This window comes from Bos grunniens, chromosome 4 (assembly GCF_055505025.1).
Source record: "Bos grunniens cultivar Pamir isolate PY7600 chromosome 4, Bosgru_T2T1.0, whole genome shotgun sequence".
Classification (NCBI taxonomy): domain Eukaryota; kingdom Metazoa; phylum Chordata; class Mammalia; order Artiodactyla; family Bovidae; genus Bos; species Bos grunniens.
This window is the reverse complement of record NC_141168.1, coordinates 110,498,507-110,519,136: the sequence shown is the minus strand read 5'-3', so window position 1 is coordinate 110,519,136 and position 20,630 is coordinate 110,498,507. Positions and strand designations below refer to the sequence as shown.

Genomic DNA, 20,630 nt, shown 5'->3' with positions numbered 1-20,630 from the left:
AAGTCAAGTGGGCCTTAGAAAGCATCACTACGAACAAAGCTAGTGAAGATGATGGAATTCCAGTTGAACTATTCCAAATCCTGAAAGATGATGCTGTGAAAGTGCTGCACTCAATATGCCAGCAAATTTGGAAAACGCAGCAGTGGCCACAGGACTGGAAAAGGTCAGTTTTCATTCCAATTCCAAACAAAGGCAATTCCAAAGAATGCTCAAACTACCGCACAATTGCACTCATCTCACACGCTAGTAAAGTAATGCTCAAAATTCTCCAAGCCAGGCTTCAGCAATATGTGAACCGTGAACTTCCTGATGTTCAAGCTGGTTTTAGAAAAGGCAGAGGAACCAGAGATCAAATTGCCAACATCTGCTGGATCATGGAAAAAGCAAGAGAGTTCCAGAAAAACATGTATATCTGCTTTATTGACTATGCCAAAGCCTTTGACTGTGTGGATCACAATAAACTGTGGAAAATTCTGAAAGAGATGCGAGTATCAGACCACCTGATCTGCCTCTTGAGAAATCTGTATGCAGGTCAGGAAGCAACAGTTAGAACTGGACATGGAACAGACTGGTTCCAAATAGGAAAAGGAGTTCGTCAAGGCTATATATTGTCACCCTGCTTATTTAACTTATATGCAGAGTACATCATGAGAACGCTGGACTGGAAGAAACACAAACTGGAATCAAGATTGCTGGGAGAAATATCCATAACCTCAGATATGCAGATGACACCACCCTTATGGCAGAAAGTGAAGAGGAACTCAAAAGCCTCTTGATGAAAGTGAAAGTGGAGAGTGAAAAAGTTGGCTTAAAGCTCAACATGCAGAAAACGAAGATCATGGCATCCGGTCCCACCACTTCATGGGAAATAGATGGGGAAACAGTGTCAGACTTTATTTTTCTGGGCTCCAAAATCACTATAGATGGTGACTGCAGCCATGAAATTAAAAGACGCTTACTCCTTGGAAGGAAAGTTATGACCAACCTAGACAGCATATTCAAAAGCAGAGACATTACTTTGCCAACAAAGGTTCGTCTAGTCAAGGCTATGGTTTTTCCTGTGCTCATGTATGGATGTGAGAGTTGGACTGTGAAGAAGGCTAAGCGCCGAAGAATTGAAGTTTTTGAATTGTGGTGTTGGAGAAGACCCTTGAGAGTCCCTTGGACTGCAAGGAGATCCACCCAATCCATTCTGAAGGAGATCAGCCCTGGGATTTCTTTGGAAGGGATGATGCTAAAGCTGAAACTCCAGTACTTTGGCCACCTCATGTGAAGAGTTGACTCATTGGAAAAGACTCTGATGCTGGGAGGGATTGGGGGCAGGAGGAGAAGGGGACGACAGAGGATGAGATGGCTGGATGGCATCACCGACTTGATGGACCTGAGTCTGAGTGATCTCCGGGAGTTGGTGATGGACAGGGAGGTCTGGCGTGTTGCGATTCATGGGGTCACAAAGAGTCGGACACGACTGAGCAACTGATCTGATCTGATCTGAAGCTTACATTGTAACTAGCTAAAATATAAGCAGGTTAAAATACATTCATATTCTATAAAGGATCATCTATACCTACGTGGTTGAACCACCACAGAGTGAAAACTGCCATCATGCCAGGTGTTTTTTTTTTTTTTTTAAATGCTTTGTTATAAATCCACCACTAATGCTCTAATGATAGGTTATACTAAGGTTCTGGGGCATTTCTACATGTTAAGAAACAGAAAACAAAGACTAGAATTAAAACTGCTTACTATTCTTGAGACTGAAAATGGGTTACTTTTATATTTTTTAAAACCTAATTAAGGAAATCTACCTAAAAAATTACTGAATATTTGTAAAAATGTTAAGTTTACCAATAAAGTAACAGTGAATCACTGTCTTCTGAGATATGTGTTGAATGCTATTTTAATTTAGAAAAATGGTATTGCCCAAATTTAATCTGGGCTTCCCTCGTAGCTCAGTCGGTAAAGACTCTGCCTGCAATGCAGGACACCCAGGTTCAAATTCCTTGGGACAGGAAGATCCCCTGGAGAAGGAAATGGCAGCGCACTCCAGTACTCTTGCCTGGAGAATTCCATGGACGGAGGAGCCTGGTGGGCTACAGTCCATGGGGTTGCAAGAGTCAAACACGACTTAGCAACTGAAACACACAAACTGAATCTAAACATTTTCCCTGTGGAAACATTACTAATAACTTTTTCACTATGCTTATACTTTCTACCAGAAGTATTACCAAAAGACAACATTTTGTTGTCAGAATTTTTGAGATTATCATACCAAATTTCTGATTATCCTTAAGTGTTCTACAATAATAGAATTTAAGTTTAATATAAAATTGATCTGCTACTAAAGATGTTTTAAAGCTGCTAATTAAGAGAGAAAAACCTTAAAGAAACCAAAGGGTAATCCCACCCCTGGCTACCTCGGCTCCCTTACTGCCAGCCCCGTCTTCACAAGGAATGGAAATGACTGACTAGTGTATGGAAAGAGTGCTTTATGACGGAGTCACACCAACCAGAAAGACATGGGGCTGGTTAGGACATAAACTGAACCGACATATGGCTTCCTAGTTCAAAACTGGACAACTACACAAGTTACCAAATCAGAAGAGGTTCCATTTCCAAGTTCTGATTCGTAAGAGCTTCCAAAGTAGAGCCGGTACATGTTGAACTTCGATTCATCTTGAAGCACCTCAGACATCTCCAGAGAAACCAGGGACTGCTCTAAGCCACATTCCCCGTCTCCAGCTGAATCATCAGAGCCACTGCTGTGGTTAAGAAAAACCATCGAAGATAGACTCAGGTCACTATCAGAGCTGGAACCTCCATCCTAAAACACACAAAAGGACAATCAGCTGTAAAGCTCAAATAATCCACAATTCAAAATAAACCACACAGCATTCTAACAGGTTGAGGAAACTCCAGGCCCTTTTTACAAAAGTTCTTATTGATTCTCTAATGGTTCTGAGGCATATCACATAATTTTAACTATTAAAATAAGGAAAGACAAAATGGAGTATATGGGTAATTGGCCAACCATCTCCCCCAAAACTAACAAAGCTAGGACTCAGACATCTGGATTTTATTTTCATGTCTCTTTAAATTCATATTTTTCTATTCTGAAATGAGAAAGCATTTTAAAACATGGTTGATGCATCATTATAGAGTGCTTTACAAATAAACACCCTTTCTGCTAATGAAGTGGGGCGGGGGGAGGAAACACCTTCTGTGGCTTACCAAAATAAGTAGCACAAACTTGGAAGTATCTAAATTTAGTCCCTGCAATAACTTCCAACAAAATGTGAAGGAGAGGAGGATATAGGAAAAGTCTTCCTAGAAAATATATGGTAAAGTCCATAATACGGCAGAGTTCAAATTCTTTGTTGCAAAAATTAAAATATTATCCTTACAGAAAAAACTTTCTGGGGCTGGAATACCAAAAGTACAGGATAAACCTAGAACATCTTGTCCTGTAGGGAAGTAATGATCAGAGAATGAGGACAATACAGCGCAAAGGCACAGAAGCCATCCGAAGGGGCTCCTCCTGGCCGGACCTGGGGCAACCTGAGCTTCAAAACAACTATTTGATGATTTTTTTAAAAAAGTAAAAAATCTGAAATCGCAATATAATTCTTGACACCTCAATTCAAAGGATACCCTTCCACACACCAACTATATTTTGCCAACAGTAAGGTAAAGTGAAAGAAACACACCAAATTCTTCATGTAAGTACAAATTCTCTACAAAGCCAGTACCCCAATTATGGTACACTTGACTAAAGGCAAACTTCTATAAAGTTAAACTCAAGATTTTCAAAAATAAAATTTATTTTTAAGGTTGAAGCTGACACTGGACTGCTCGCATCGCTGTAAGACGCCACAGTAACAGCCTCCTCCAATACTCACTTGGAGCCCGCCGGTCAGCAGTCTCCCGTGCAGGGCCTCCAACTGGGCGCCGTAAAGGAGTGCTTTCAGATCAGCGCCCGTGAAGGAGTCGGTCAGCGAGGCCACGTGCTGAAGGTCCACATCGTCTGCCAGGGGTAGAGATTCACTGAGCACGTTTAAGATTTCAAGACGTGACGCCTGAAGGGAGAAAAACTCACCGACTTAACAAATACCATTGAACGCAGTATTTTCAACTGTGCATCTTACAAGATTTTCCTTATACATTCACTTCATGTATCTAATCAGTTTTACAGATCAGTTGAGCAATGTACCACCAGGCTACATCTATCCTCCTTGGTACTTTTGTCTAACAGAAGGAACACAGGGAGGAAAATGAATGAAAATCAACATTCTCAACTATTCAGTGTAGATCATTGCTTAGTGCTTATCTTCTAGATTTGGGCAAAGGAGCCAAGAAATGTTTCAAAAAGAAAATTAAAATAATCGCTACATGTGATATACATTTATACCTGTGACTATTGATCTGTCTATTTCTTCTTTCACTTATCCATTCGTTTCTAAATTTGGGAACACAGGACTAGAGTGGTTAAAAGGCGTATCTCTACATAACCAGCATGGATGCTTCCTACACTACTATGCTTGATTCTGTATCAGTCTTCTGTTAAGATAATGAGCTGTGTGATCTCTGAACACAGGGAACACGGACAGCAATACTTGGTTTCCCTCCCTTTTTTCCATCTGGCTAACACAAAGTTTTCAGATGGGAGTTTGCATGGGATGGCTGAGCCAAAGAAAGGCTTTGCATCTAATTCAGAATCTTTTCACGCCGTAAGAAAACAGTGACTAGGGCCTGTGCCGAAAACTGGTCTTCTAAGGACAACTGCTGTTACCTGGCAGAAGTAAAGCTCACAAGGAAAGAGTGGAGCGTTTGTAGGTATATGAAACTGTCACCTGGTCAGGAGGAGGACAGTATACACATTTATCTAGTCGGCCGGGCCTGAGCAGGGCAGGGTCGATCAAGTCAGGGCGACTAGTAGCAGCCAGCACATAAACACCTGGGGGGGAAAGAAAACACTTTACTAAACCCTGGGGGAAGCTGGTATTAGACGGTATTTCTGTATTTACGATTATTACCCTGCAAGCCTTCGACTCCATCCAGCTGAGTCAGCAACTGGTTAACCACACGATCTGTAACCCCTGTGTTATCGTGGCCACGTCGAGGGGCAATGGATTCAAACTCATCAAAGAAAAGGATGCAGGGCTTTGCAGCCTGTGCTCTGGGGAAACAAACAGTATCTCATAGTTGAAGAGGGCCTCCGAGTTTGCAATTTCATATATATATATATATCTGTATATACATACATATATATGTATTTAATTCTTCACAACAAACCCTTAAGAAACAGTAATTATCTTGCTGTTAGTACACTAGGTCTTAGAGAAGTCAGGGAAGATCTGTGCCTTCTGGACCAGTCTTATTCAGTAAGTTAAAAGCTTCTTTGATCCTTATCACAAGTAAACTCTTTAATATGCTTTGGCCACCTGCACTTCTTTTGTGTATTGTCTCTTCATGTCTTCTGTGAATTTAAAATTCGGCACGCTTATTATGTTACCTTCTTTTTAATTAATACAAAGTCAATTAACAAAACTAAACAAAGTTCAAGTTAGAAAAAAAAATATATGACTAAAACTATTTTATAGAGAACCTTATAAAATGAAAATAAATCTCATCTCTGGTAAAAGGATAGACTAGAGATCTGAAGAATCGCCCTTAATACAAAGTAACTGTCAGGTTGCTTTAAAAAAAAATCTTTATTAAATACATGGCAAGTAAGATAAATCTGGCACCGACAACAGACTGGATTACCTGTGCCTTAAACGTCTGGCAAAACTCTTAAAAAACCAAAGACGTCTGATGTTCAACTTGTGCAAGAATTTTTAACTAGTGACTCATTTTTTCCCTACAGGTACAAGGATATTCAGATTTTGTTTCTTCTTTGCTTGACTTTGGTCAAATATATTTTATCTATGTTGCCCAAATTTCAAATATACTGGCATAAAATTTATATTATTATTTCATAATATCCTCTTATTATCTTTTCATCGCTGGGACTTGGTCTGGTGGCAGGTGGAAGTGTTCCGGTTCTCCAGTCTGAAAGTGTTAGTCGCTCAGGCGTGTCCTGTGGACTGTAGCCCGCCAGGCTCCTCTGGCTATGGAATTCTTCAGGAAGAAGACTAGAGTCGGTCGTCATGTGCTTCTCCAGGGGATCTTCCCACACCAGGGATCAAACCCGCATGTCCCGCATCCCAGGCAGACTCTTTACTGTCTGAGCCACCAGGGAGGCCCAGCTAAATGTACTGGGGGCCCTTATCCTTTATTTTAACTTGTTTTAAAACGAGAAGAGAGTCCACATTACATTATTTCTTTGAAACTTACTACAACTGCTATGTATGGCCTGACATATGGCCAAGTTTCAAATATGTTCCAGGTGTGCTTAAAAAGAAAGTGTATTCCCCAATTGTTGGGCACATGTTCTAAATAACTTTACATCAATCTTGCTGAATATGTTGTTTAAATCTTCTAAATTTTTACTTTTTTTCTTTACTATTTTTAAATTAATAACTGAGAACTGTGTTAAAATTTTCCACTATGAAGACAGATCTGTCAGTTTCTCTTTGGAGCTCTATAAATTTTTGCCTTAAATATTTTGAAGTTACAGTATTAGACACAATTTTATAACTGTAATATCATCCTGGTAAACTGAACTGTTGGTCAGTATGTGGTTGACTGTCTTTATCTGTGATAAGGCCTTCCTGGTAATATTCTTTTCTTAAATTGGGTGGTAGAAATAAGAGTTCACTTTATTATTCTTTAAAATATACAGATGTTATATATATTCTAACTGCATATTTTATAATAAAATTTTAGTAAAGGAACAAAGTGGCTTTTTCATTTATAAGCTTTCTGTAATCCCATCACATTTAAGTATTATTTTCACTCTTAAATATTAGCTTCTGCATTCACATGTATTTTAAAATGAATGTAGTGATAATTATACTCTATTTTAATTAAGTTGGCCACATGGAATCTTATAAGAGAGATAAAACTAGTAATTATGTGCTTCATATATTTTAAGCATCTATGAATAACCGATAATGATTTCACTTTCAACATTTCAGAAATATTTCTATTATAAATATAAAACCAAATAATTTCTAAAGCTTAGTATGAAAAATGTTGTATATTTAAGTAGTATTTGGTAAAACACTGAAATTTTGTTCTCCAGCTTGTTAATGACCTACATTAAATCATAGGTTTCAAAAATCAGATTTTTAAAAAACAAGATCAACAAGTATTGACTGATAACCACAGAGTTAGTTAAAAAAACATTCATAGGGTACTAACCTAACAAAAACATCCCGGACAGCTTGTTCACTTGCTCCAATATATTTGCTGAGTAACTCTGGTCCCTGTTAGGTAAAATAAAATTAAATTATAGTGAATTCAAAACTATCTAAAAACAAAGTATCATTTTTTTCCATGGCTAAGTCTAAATGTAACAATAGAAAACGTTTAATTAAATGGGTTTCTCCAAAATACATTGAAGAAATTAACGTGAGTGGAATAAATATGATATCACAAGTTCTATACCTGATGTTTCCTTTGCCTAGAACATCTGTCCCCAGAGTCTCACGGCTTCTTGCTTCATTTCATTCAGATCTCGGACAAAATGTCACATCCCCAGAAAGGCTCTGCCTGACAACCGCATCTACAGTCCACTCCGGTTACTTTACATCCTCCTTGACTGTCTTCCTACATAGCACCCACGACCCCCTGACAGTGTATTATGCATTAAATGTGTCTGTTTATTGTCTCTCTCCAGTAACAGAATATAAGCTCAGAAAAGGCAGCTTTATTATCGAATCCAATATCAGTGCCTGCTACATGGTAAGTGCTGAATAATTCATTTAGTAAAGTAATGAATGGTTTAAAAAGGGAAAATGTTCCATCTTTCTCAAATCTTTGGAGACTCCAAAGAACATGTAGTGAGACATGAATTTCTTTAATCAGCATCTTCAATTACTGAAACCAATTTATTTGTTCAATAAACAGGTATGTTATTTGAAGAATATATTGTTTTTCCTAAAAGTCAACTGAAAAAACTTTCAAAACAAGCTTTACTACATATAACAAAATCAATAATGAGGACAGTTTTTCCTTAAATTGGGATATTTAAAAAAACTGGATAAGCCCTAACGTGGTCTCCAATGACAAATCATTACCATGAAAAGACCAAATACGATCAGGATATGTGACCAAAATGAAGAATTTCTAATATTCAGTCATCATTTGATATCTATTAATATACTAGTATGGAATTATATTTTCTCAGCATAGGGAACTATGAAGGATGAAATAAGAAGTAACTAAGGCAGCATGCTGGTGTCCGTGCAAAGCCTGCTTCTGAGGCTCACCTCCCAGGACCCACCCTAACCCACAGCCTCAGCTCTCTACTGAAACCTATGAGAGCTCATCCCAACTGTGATTTGAAGATTTGCTAAAGGGGAGAGATAAGACGTCCTCCTTAATGGAACAATCCAAAATACAAAAATATTTGCAAGTGTTAATCTTGAAAATTGTTTAAAAAAACACACAATAAAACTGCATTCTAGTGACAAGTGAAAAAGAACATGATCACTGCTCTCCATCGATGCCAGGACGCTCACGTAACCAGTCACAAAAACTCACGTGAAGGAGGGTAGATGTAACACAACTGCAAATTGCTAGACTGGCTTTCAGATTGTAAATCAATTTTGAGTAAGATTACAATGTAGGGTTTCCCTCTTTTTTCTTTTTTTCTCCCCTCTCTTTTTGAAGTTCAGTTTACATTACTTCGCATTCATGAAAGACCTATTTAGTAAGTGTTTTCACTAACAAGAAATCCAAAGAAACACTTCACATTTATGAAACAGAGCAGAGAGTGAGAGCAGCATTCAGTGTTTGGCTGTGAACCGTTACCGCGGCAGCACACGCCCCAGCAGCAGGCGTGGCATCACCAAGCTTCTTCCCACGCTTTCTGTCACAGCTGGAACCGCGTCTGTGAGCAGCTGTGCTTTTACCTCAGTTTACTTTGTTCATCCATTAGCAGGATGTGTCTGATTGTTCGTTTGCTTTATACCATTTTGGTTTATGGAAACGTTTCACAGAAACACCCTACTTCCAGATGGGGGCGGGGCGGGGAATTTGCTTATGATTCCTTTGCCTTGAAATGTAATTGCTCAAAAAAAAAAAAAAAAAAAGTAATTGCTCTTTGGCAAATACATATGGCTGGGGCGCTGAAACTTTACAAATAAGACATCACATCCCAGACCACAATGACACACCAGTGGTGGAGTGAGAAGCATTACTCAAAATGATCCGCTACATGCACAGTGAAGTCTGACTCTTTGCAGCCCCATGGACTAGCCTGCCAGGTTCCACTGCCCATGGAATTTTCCAGGCGAGAATACTGGAGTGGGGTGCCATTTCCTACTCCAAGGGATCTTCCAGACCCAGGGATCAAACCCGAGTCTCACGCATTAGCAGGCAGCGTCTACCTCTAGCGCCACCTGGTGACTTCTGGGGATCTGCTGCTGCTGCTAAGTCACTTCAGTCGTATCCAGCTCTGTGAGACCGCATAGAGGGCAGCCCAACAGGCTCCCCCGTCCTAGCATGTCCTTTTAAGGACCATACTCACCCTACGTGTGAGAAAACTTAAACTTGGTGTGAGGCAGCAAGGGTGAGATACAGACAACAAACAACAGAAACATAAAAATTTCACCTTCTGCCTTAGAGTGGTCTCCAGGCCCTAGTCCTCTAGCTTTTCTTCCCCCTTCAAGTTGGCTCTTTTATCTGAATATTTATACATAATTCTATTGCCGTCTTGAGCAAATACATATTAATAATAAGCCCTACAAAAGAGAGATGCCTCATTATTCAATTTCCCACACAGCTTAAAAGACTGATCACTGCTTCTACTATTAATAGTTTTCCAAATATGAGACTAACCCACTATCAAGAAACAAATGGGGTTGGCGAGGATATGGAAAAATAGGTATACTCACTCTCGTGCTGCTATACATGTAAAACGGTATAGTCACCAAAAAAGTTTGGTGGTTCCTCAAAAAGTTACACACAGAATTACCATATGAGTGACTATATATATTTATACTCTGGGGCATATAAGTATTCCAGAGAACTGAAAGCATATGTCCACACAAAAATTTATGTACAGATGTTTACAGCGGCATTATTCATAACAGCGAAGAAGTGGGCACAACCCAGAGGTTCACCAAACTATGGCATATCCACACCAACTTAAAAAGACTGATTATCATCCAGCCATCCGCAGTCCTGAAGTACTGAGGCATGTTACAACTTGGATGAACCCTGAAAACATTATGCTACGTGAAAGAAGTCAGACACAAAAGACATACTGCATGATTCCTTTTCTATGAAATATCTACATCAGGCAAATCCAGAGAGACAGAAAGCAGACTGGTGACTGCCAGGGGACTGGGAGGGGATGGAGAATGTGATGAAAAAGTTTTGCAACTAGAGAGGTGGTGGCTACACAGCACTGTGAAGGCACTAAATACCACGGAAATGCACACTTTAAAATAATGATGCAAATTCTGCCTCAATTAAAAAAAAAAGAAAAAAGATAAACGCCAAACATACCTTGACACTAATAAAATTCATTCCACTTTCCCGTGCAATTACTCCAGCTAGTAAGGTTTTTCCTGTTCCAGGAGGACCATACAACAGTACTCCTGTCCTCTGTCGTATGGGCAAGTTGGCAAATAATTCTGGGTACTGAAAAATACAAAAATATGACAAAGAGCTCAACTCTATAACAAATGACTGAGAATCTAAAGATCAGTGTACAGAAAAAAGTCCTGGGATGGTAACAACTGCCATCTCTGTAACAGTGCAATGACAGAAAAAAACATTCCTACTTAATAAATGAACTCAAAGAAACTAACACAGATTTTTCCCACTGGACCATGGAATACATTCCACATAAAATGCATATAAATGGATCTGAACTTCTTTCCACTTTTTCTGTTTTTTCCCCCCAAACATTTTAATAGTGCTACATTAAGAAAATAAAAATAAGTATACTGCCCTCCGCTTGTATGGCTCATAGGGCAAGCTATGACTGCTATACCCATTCAAATATACTCAATCAAGGAAAGAAAATAATAAAGAAGCATGTGTAATGATAATAGTAAAATCTCCCAGGAGAGTCCATGCTGAACAAGTAATTTGACTGCTCTATTTTACCCTCTAAACCACCAGCTTCTCAGCAAGAAAACTTTCTGAACATGTTTCAAAACTTTTTGAACAAGAAAACTTTTTGAACAGCAAGAAAGCTGTCTGGGTCTATCAGCAACCCCTGGTCTCCTCTGGGCAGCATGTGAGCTTGCGCTCGGTCGTGTCTGACTCTGTGTGGCCTTGTGGACTGCAGCCGCCAGGCTCCTCTGTCCACAGGATTCTCCAGGCAGGAATCCTGAGTGGGCTGCCATTCTTCTCCAGGGGGTCTTCCCAACCCAGGGATCGAATCCATGTCTCCCACACTTAAGGTGGATTTTCTAACTCCTGAGCCACTGGGGAAGCCCCATATATTGACAAAATTCCAACCTCATCTTTACCTCCATTCTAATCTGAACGAGGTCCCAAAGTGAGCATTTGTGTAGATGGCCTCACATGCCTGGACACTGACGCTGATGCCCAGACCCAGCCTTCGGGTCATGACCCTGCAGGCCACGTCCCCCGTCCATGTCCTTCCACAAAGGCTTTAACCCCCAGTCGTGGGTGCCACTCAGTACGTCCCAGTCCCCACCAGACAGTTCCCAGGACTTACATGTAACTGAGGGCCTTACCCATTTCTTTTTCTCTTTGGTCGGGTCCCTGATCTCATGCAAAGATCCTTCACGTTCAGGTTTCTCATCCAAACACACCACCTTCTAGATTCTACTTCTGATCTAAAGAACAGTCAGCCTGGTCGGTGCTGCCTGCTAACTCTGCCTTTCTAGACTGTCACCCAAAATCTGGCTTAATCCATCAGTTCTGGGGGCCTCAATGACTCTCCCACCTTCTAGTTTATTTCTGTTTCTGCTCAATTATAGCTGATGGCTCATATGCTTCAGTGAAATTGAATTATTCAAGAAAAATCCAAGAACCCTGAAATTCACATCAAACTGTATTTTTCCTACAGGACTTCCCTGGTGGCACAGTGGATGAGAATCCGCTAGCCAATGCAGAGGACGTGGGTTCGATCCCTGGTCCAGGAAGATTCTAATGCCTTGGAGCAGCTAAGCCCATGTGCCACAACTACTGAAGCCCGCGTGCCCTACAGAGGCTGTGCGCCAGAAGGAGAGACACCACCACAACGAGAAGCTTGTGCGCCGCAATGAGGCGCAGGCCCTGCTCACCTCAACTAGAGAACACCCCCACAAAGCAATGACCAGTGCAGTCAAAAATAAAAAATTAAAAAAAAATATTTACTATAAATATCACCCCTGCTTTATGGGCAAGGACCGTATCAAATACTTAAAAAATCTGTTCAAGTGCCCAAAATAGGACTGGACGTTTATTTGGTAACAATAAATTCTTGTTGGGTCAAACTGAGACTGGGCAAGCCAACACATAGAGCCAGAGCCAGTGATTCGGGGGTTTTACAGGAAGCAGGAGGTCCTCAATTCTTTTCTAAGTACCTTGGCTGGTAGCTGGATAGTATCCACTAGTATCTGCCGCACGTCATGCAGCCCACCGATCCTATCCCAGCCCAGGTCCCTGGGTTTATGCAGGTTGACATTTCGCAGAGACACAGGAGTAAATCCTCGGAGCGCCTTTTGGAAGTCCAATGTTGTTAAAACTAATTCTGTTTAAAAATAAACACAACTTCTTTTGGTGGTCATATCTATACATGAATTCTCATACAGCTGCCTCCCTTACCCAGCTTGCCCTCCCCTCTAGTAACCACCACTCTGTTCTTCACATCTGCAGATTTATGTCTGGTTTGGTCTGTTCATTCATTTTGTTTTTTATGTTCCACATGAATAGAATCATGTGGTATTTGTCTTTCCCCATCTGATTTCACTTAGCTAATCTTAACTCAGTTAAAAAAATGCTGTCAACTTAGCTGGAAATGCCCATTTTCTACTCAAATACCTGCTTATTTGAATGCTAACATGGACTAGATTTACTTCTTACCTTACTACAATTACATTTCTCCACAAGGAAGGAAGGAACCAAATTTTGGTTTTAGCAATAAAACGTACCTTCCCTGGTGTACACATTCTGATGAGAGAGGTGAGAATGTATGGCTCGATCCACAAGCATGGTAAAATCTCTAGCCACAAACCCTTCGGTTTCTTTAGCTATATGCTGCAGATCAAGACTGGTAAACCTCTTCATGTCACAGTCCAGTTTATTTTTTATTATAGCATGCAGAATTTCACATCTTTGATCCTAAGGAAAAAAACCACGAAATTCAGATTTATAATTTTACTTGAGTGCAAACTTTTGTACACGTATTTTGAGGAAAATCCGGTTGCCACAATCTGCAGGGACAGAAAGCAGACTGTGTTTGCTGCACGCAGACTGGGGGAGGGGTGACCGCAAAGGCCAAGGAGACACCTGGAGGGACGGACACGTTTGCTGCCTTAATTGTGGGGATGCTTCATGGTATATGCCTATGTTAAAACCGATCAAATTGTACATTTACTTTTTTATGTTTTGGTCGCAACACATGGCTTGCAGGATCTCAATTCCCCAACCAGTGACTGGACCTGGGCCACAGCAGTGAAAGAGCTGAATCCTAATCGCTATTCCACCAGGAAACTCCCAAACTGTTCACTTTAAATAGTGAGTTTGCTGTCTTCGATTTTTTTATACCTTAATAAAGCTGTAAAAAGAATTACATTGATAAATGATGGCTCTTTCTCCAGTAAAAAGGTTTGTATTTTGGCTCCTTTAAGAGTATTTTGTTGTCGTTATTCCCATAAAACATAATTCTAAAAGCATTTAGTGGTCGATACCGCTATGTTCTGTTATGTTTAATAATAGGTATATTTTTATCCTTTTCTTTTCCTTCAGCTTTGAGATATAATTGACAAATAAAATTATAAGATATTTAAAGTGTACAATGTGATTTTTTTTTTTAAGTAAACTTTTTATCTTGTATTGGGGTATAGCTGATTAACAGGACAATGTTGTAATAGTTTCAAGTAAGCAGTGAAGGGACACAGCCATACATACACGTGGATCCATTCTCCCCGAAACTCCCCTCCCATCCAGGCTGCCACACAGCACTGAGCAGGGTTCCCTGTTCTATACAGTAGGTCCTTGTTGGTTATCCATTTTAAATATAGCAGTGTGCACACGTCCACCCCAAACACCCTAACTACAATAACAGTTAATTAGCATAGGGGCTGAGTACTTTTAGCGTAGATGCTAGGTAAGAATTTTAGACAGAAAGTTAAAATACGGTTGCCTGTCTGGAAACATTCCTGGAGTGCACTGCCACTAAAGCCATCAGGCCTGTAAGCCCCCAAAGGAGACGATGCACTGTATGTGCTTATACACATTTGGTCTTTGTCACGCTTCTAGCACAGAGCTCCTAAAACCCTTAAAATGTCCCAAATGATAAGAGTGATAAACGTGTCTTGACATTCCTAAGAAACCCCTTTCAGCCACATCTGAGTTTATGTTAACGAGGTGGCTTTTGGAGCGCACCTAAGTACAGGGGGTTGGTTGCCAGAGTAACCTACCTAGGCTAGAGAACTGGAACTTTCAGTCCCAACCCCTGATTTCCCAGGAGGGAGAGGGACTGGAGGCTGAGTCAATGCCAATGATTTGATTAACGATACCTATGTAATAGAGCTTCCATAAAACCCCAAAAGGACAGGGTCTGCAGAGCTCCCAGGCTGCAGAAGGGCTTCCCTGGTGGCTCAGACAGTAAAGAATCCACCTGCAGTGCAGGAGACCTGGGTTCGGTCCCAGAGTTGGAAAGATCCCCAGGAGAAGGAAATGGCAACCTACTCCAGAATTCTTGCCTGTAGAATTCCACAGACAGAGGAGCCTGGCGGGCGACAGTCCATGGGCTCGCAACTAGTCAGACACGACTGAGGGAGGAGCACTCTCACTTTCAGGCTGGAGACCCAAACACTTGCACTCGCCACCAGAGCAAGTCCCAAACTCCAGAAGGACAGAAGCTCCTTTGCTCCTGACCTCATCCTGTGTGTCTTTTCACCTGACTGCTGATTTGTATCTGTTCATATTCTTTGTAACAAACTGGTAATCCACTGAGTAAACTAGTTTCCCAAGTTCTCTGACTTGCTATGAAAATTAACTGAAGCCAAAGAGGGAGTCATGGGAACCTCTGACGGAAAACCAGTCAGAAGCACGGGCGACACTGGTATCTGAGGTGGAGGGCAGTCTTGTGGGACTGAGCCCTTAACCCGTAAACTCTGACTCTCTCTCTGGGTAGTGTCAGAATCAGGCTGAACTGGAGGACATCCGCCTGGTCTCCAAGAATTGCCTGGTGGTGTGGGGAAGAAACCCCACACACTGGAAACGGATGTCAGAATCATAGTGGGTACAGAATATTAGTGCTGTTAAAAAAAAAATATTTTGCTAGTCACATTTTTAAAAGAAGAATTTCTTAAAGGTAAATACATGAGGTAATGGATGTGTTAAGTAACTTGACTGTGGTAAATATTCCACAATGTATATCAAATCACTGTTGTACACTTTACATATATATATAATTGTTCTTGTCAACTGTATCTCACTAAATGTAAAAAGAATTCTAATTTCCATAGTGTTTTACAGATTTTACTGATGCAGAATGAAGCAGTTCAGAATTCTTAGGGTTTTTTTTGTTTCTTTTTAAATGGAAAAAAAATTTAATAAGAAAAAAAGAAGAAATGTTATTTTCAAAAAAGATATTTCCTTGGAAAGTACTTGGTAATATTTCAGATGGTTACAGGTGAAAATTTCGTATCTAAGTAAAACATGCACTGAAGGTTGATTTTTAAGTCTTCTTAAGATCACTAACATAAGCATTACATTTTAATAAAGTTATAATCATTAATAAAATTGATAAATAATTTATATAAAAGGGGACACATTTCAATACTCTTCACAAGTAGTAGTTACCTGGTCAGGAGGTTGAATATGCTGGACACACTGAAATATGTGAATTCCTTGAGCAGAAACAAGTAAAGGATGTACAGAATGTTGTGACTGGCTTGTAGCAATCAGCGCAACCAAACTTCCCATGGAAATAAATTCTTTCACCACATCGTTCAAAGCTGGAATTAAGCAACACAGTGTAAAAGCTTATTATATAAAAGTGAAATTTTAAAATCATACACTAATTAAAAATAATAACCTAAACTTGGCCTTTAAAGTAGAGTATAAATGATATGGCTCCTCTTTACCTAGACTGAGGACCGAGGATTGGCAGGTTCCAGTTACTCTATCAGAGGCAAAGGAAGCGAGGCAAATGTTGTGTACTCAGAACCATGCCTAGTGAGGTTGGTTCTTACTAGGTAAACTTCTGAATCTTAATAGGTACATGAAAAGGAGTCTCTGAAATAAGTATTATAGAAGGATGATAAACTTTCAAATTGTTGTTCTGCTGAGCAAGCAAAATACAGCTTATATACCTATGGCTTTCTGGACAATCTCTTTCTACCCTAGCTCAAGAAAGGTTTGGTATGAGGTAAGAAACGAAACAGGCATTAATAACATATATCTGATCCTGACCTAGAAATTAAACACGAGACTAGCAAGTCTTTCAGACACTACAAGATTCCAAATGTGAATTTAACACTAATTTATGGTAATCCAGCCATTATGGTTGCATTCTGTATTCATCTCTTAAGAACCCTGATGCAGATGAATGCTGTCAAACCCTCCAAGCCCTGATCCCATCCTCTCCTAGAACCCCAAGCTCCACTGGAATTTCTTGGACTTCTGCACCTTTGCCGGAGGATCACACTTCCTTCGTGCCTTCATTAGCCTGAAGCTGCTCCGTGCCAATTGCTACTCCTCCATCAAAACTCATCCTAGTTATGAACAACTCTCAGAAACCTTCCCTGATAACTTCTTACCCAACCACCTCCAGTTTAGTGTATGTGCTCCTATCACACCCTGCACACACTTCCAGCAGAACATACCCACCCATCTCCTAGTTGTGTCTTCCTGGGCAAATTACATCACCTTGAATTTCCACTTACTCACCTGTAAAACCAGGAGAGCATCTGCGTGGGGATACAAAGCAACCCTTGCAGTCAGCACATGGTAGCTACCATAACTATGAGTCTTCTGTACTAACACTGTCTGTTTCCTTTTATTTCCTCTCCAAGACTCTGAGACTACAGACTGTGCACGAGCAATAGAGAAGTATTTGTCAAATGAGCAAGAGTAAAGCTGTACAGTTCAGCAATTTCTAATAAGTGGAGAAGAGAGAACTTCCTCGGTGGCTTAGATGGCAAAGGATCTGCCTGCAATGTGGGAGACCTGGGTTCAATCCCTGGGTCGGGAAGATCCCCTGGAGAAGGGAATGGCAACCCACTCCAGAGGAGAATACGGCCCCAAAGACTAATGATGAGGTTAGAGAATGTTCACACTGCTCTTCTATGGATCTTGCTAATACAGGATAACTACACAATTATACAGTGCTCCCAGAGGCCTCAAAAGCAACACATTACACAGCACATATCCTGTTCTCCGAACAGCACAGCTTTACCACTAACACTAAAGACGCTGACTGATGAAGGAGAAGGCCTGCAGCCAGAGAGCCGCCGTGCGCATTACCGTGGGCGAGCCGCTGGCTCTGAACGGCCTCCGGACTGTGCTCGTGTTCCGGGAGAGCAGAGCGCCCAACGACAAGGTCCAGGTCGTCCAGCAGAACAACGGAAGGCTGCCGCCACAGTGCCTCCGAGAAAGCTGCCGCTAGGGTCTTCTGTATGTTTTCAAGCCTTTTTCCTTAACACAGAAGATATAAAATGGTTTTAATGTTATTTGAAGGCTGGGAAAGTTCAGGCTGCCCTTGAAAGCATTAGAAAAGCTCAATATTGATCTGACTATGCAAATCTAATCCATACAGTATTTTGTTAACATACCAATCACTAAAATTGTTAGTCATTAACACAGTTTAATTAATACAGCTTCAAAGGACTCAGTAAAATACTGAATTTTATAAAACTGAAAGACTATGCTACTATACTTTCTATACATATGTGTTTGTTCATTCCATGGAGAATTTCAGATCCCTATTTATAACAAAACAGTAAAATAAAAACAGGGATGTGGGAAAATATAAATGAAAATAAGGGGTCAAGAATCAGACAAAAGCAAACACAAATGTAGCTGCCTCAAGATCCTAGAGTTGCTGTATTTAAATTACTAATGTGACTTCCATCTTCATGGTGAATTACAAACTTTTCATTTTCAAAGAATAGAGAACATACCAATTCATAAGAAAGGTCAAGAGTTCCTGTTACTTCAAACTTAAAATTTTCACATGAGGCTGCAATCAAGACTCTAAGAGAAGGACAAGGTCTCTAAAAACCACCTTTATAGAATATGAAGTAATGCGTTTTCAAAGGCTATTTTAGTTTCTTACTATATACTAGATTAGTAAACAGAATATAATGACTAGACTACCACTAGTAGGAGTGGTCGCAAGGGGAGAAAGAACTAACTACTCAGTAAAATTTTTCTGATTCTTAAACAATTGGATAATATATTACAGACTTTCAGAAGTGTAAGTGTACAGCTGACCCTTGAACAACATAGGTTTGAACTGTGCAAGTGTACTTATACATGTGTGGATTTTTTCCAATAGGGAATACTACAACACTATACCATTCAAGGTTGGCTGAATTCGTGGACGCAGCGGAACCACGTGTTCAGAGGACTGACTATAAGTCATACGAAGATTTTTGGCTTCATGGAGGGTTGGTACCCCTAACACACGCGCTATTCAAGAGTCAGCTGTGTATGGTAAATTGTAAATTTCCTCTCTGCTGTCTACAGCCGCCCACTTTCCCTCCCCTGAAACAGTCACCCGACTAGTTCCCCAAAGCAATTCAGAAGTAATCTATACTTCTGATTAGAGTTCTAATCAGAATCTAATATACTGAATCTAATCTAATCTACTCAATTAGAATATATACTAAATACTAATTTTCTCAGAGTTGTGCAAATTGGCATTTTTTAGGAGTACTGTCTACAAAGAGTTTTGACTAGGGAAAAAAAAGCCTCCAGCAAATATGGGGAGTTTTAAGATTTTTATTAAAAACATCAGACTGCCAAAGATCTAAAATTTCTAAGTAATTTCAATTACCAAATGACAAACAGAAAAATTAAATAAAGATTAGCTATTTCTATTTATTAATTAGCAGCATTAAATAGTAACATTTCTTTCTACCAAAAAAGACATATATGTAGAATATTACCATATTCATACCTCGTAAAGCTTTACAGTCAATTATTTCCACATGGGCATCCAATATGTCAAATGCTTCTTTACAGATTGCCTTCGCTAAAGTTGATTTTCCACTTCCCTAGAAAGTAATTGTGTCGTAAGAACTCTCAATGTATTCAGTCCCAGAAACAGCCTGTCACTATGGTAATCACGAACATTCAGTCTGATCAATCAAGTATATACTACACAATGCTATCTAAAAATTACATCTCAATAAAACTGGGGAAAAAGAAGAAAATCCACATACCTAATTTAAAAATAACATTCAAAAAATACAACATAACTATAGATACTTAGAGATAAAGGTTAAAAAAAAATCTGAAACCACCCCACCTCACAAAATTACTAACCACTGTTTTGCCATATCTTCCTTCCAGATACTCCACACACATTTTATGCAAATTTATTAAGCTGGGATTACAGTATTCCTGAGGGTTTACAATAAATCACTGTCCTCTTTATCAACAGACATAGAGGTACATCAGCCCCTAGTACAATGCCTCTCTGAGAATGTACTGAACCATAACGTGCTTATCAAAACCCTTCCTGACGTGTATTTAACAGAGTTCTGCAGAGAGTGCACTGGTCATAGCAAACACCCTCTTCTAACAACACAGGAGAAGACTCTACACATGGATATCACCAGATGGTCGATCCCGAAATCAGACTGATTATATCCTTTGCAGCCAAAGATGGAGAAGCTCTATACAGTCAGCAAAAACAAGACCAGGAGCGGACTGTTGCTCAGATCATGAACTCCTTATTGCCAAATTCAGACTTAAATTGAAGAAAGTGGGGAAAACCACTAGACCATTCAGGTATGACCTAAATCAAATCCTTTATGACTATACAGATCAGATCAGATCAGTTGCTCAGTCGTGTCCGACTCTTTGCGACCCCATGAATCGCAGCACGCCAGGCCTCCCTGTCCAACACCAACTCCTGGAGTTCACTGAGACTCACGTCCATCGAGTCAGTGATGCCATCCAGCCATCTCATCCTCTGTCGTCCCCTTCTCCTCTCGCCCCCAACCCCTCCCAGCATCAGAGTCTTTTCCAATGAGTCAACTCTTCACATGAGGTGGCCAAAGTACTGGAGTTTCAGCTTTAGCATCATCCCTTCCAAAGAAATCCCAAGGCTGATCTCCTTCAGAATGGACTGGTTGGATCTCCTTGCAGTCCAA

General features: G+C 40.1%; 1 protein-coding gene across 7 annotated transcripts in view; it reads right to left on the bottom strand.

Annotated features, from left to right (window-relative positions):
• PEX1 (peroxisomal biogenesis factor 1) overlaps positions 1–20,630 on the bottom strand; it is an 81,619-nt gene that overhangs the window by 20,630 nt on the left and 40,359 nt on the right. For all 7 annotated transcript variants that reach the window (XM_086397901.1, XM_086397900.1, XM_086397899.1 and 4 more), the window contains 11 exons: positions 19,430–19,526; positions 17,773–17,943; positions 16,108–16,262; positions 13,227–13,416; positions 12,660–12,826; positions 10,621–10,755; positions 7,306–7,370; positions 5,034–5,176; positions 4,851–4,954; positions 3,900–4,076; positions 2,594–2,824 (listed from right to left, as the gene is read on the bottom strand). In XM_086397901.1, the coding sequence (XP_086254027.1) occupies positions 2,594–2,824; positions 3,900–4,076; positions 4,851–4,954; positions 5,034–5,176; positions 7,306–7,370; positions 10,621–10,755; positions 12,660–12,826; positions 13,227–13,416; positions 16,108–16,262; positions 17,773–17,943; positions 19,430–19,526 (1,635 nt within the window). The remainder of the gene's footprint in view (positions 1–2,593; positions 2,825–3,899; positions 4,077–4,850; positions 4,955–5,033; positions 5,177–7,305; positions 7,371–10,620; positions 10,756–12,659; positions 12,827–13,226; positions 13,417–16,107; positions 16,263–17,772; positions 17,944–19,429; positions 19,527–20,630) is intronic.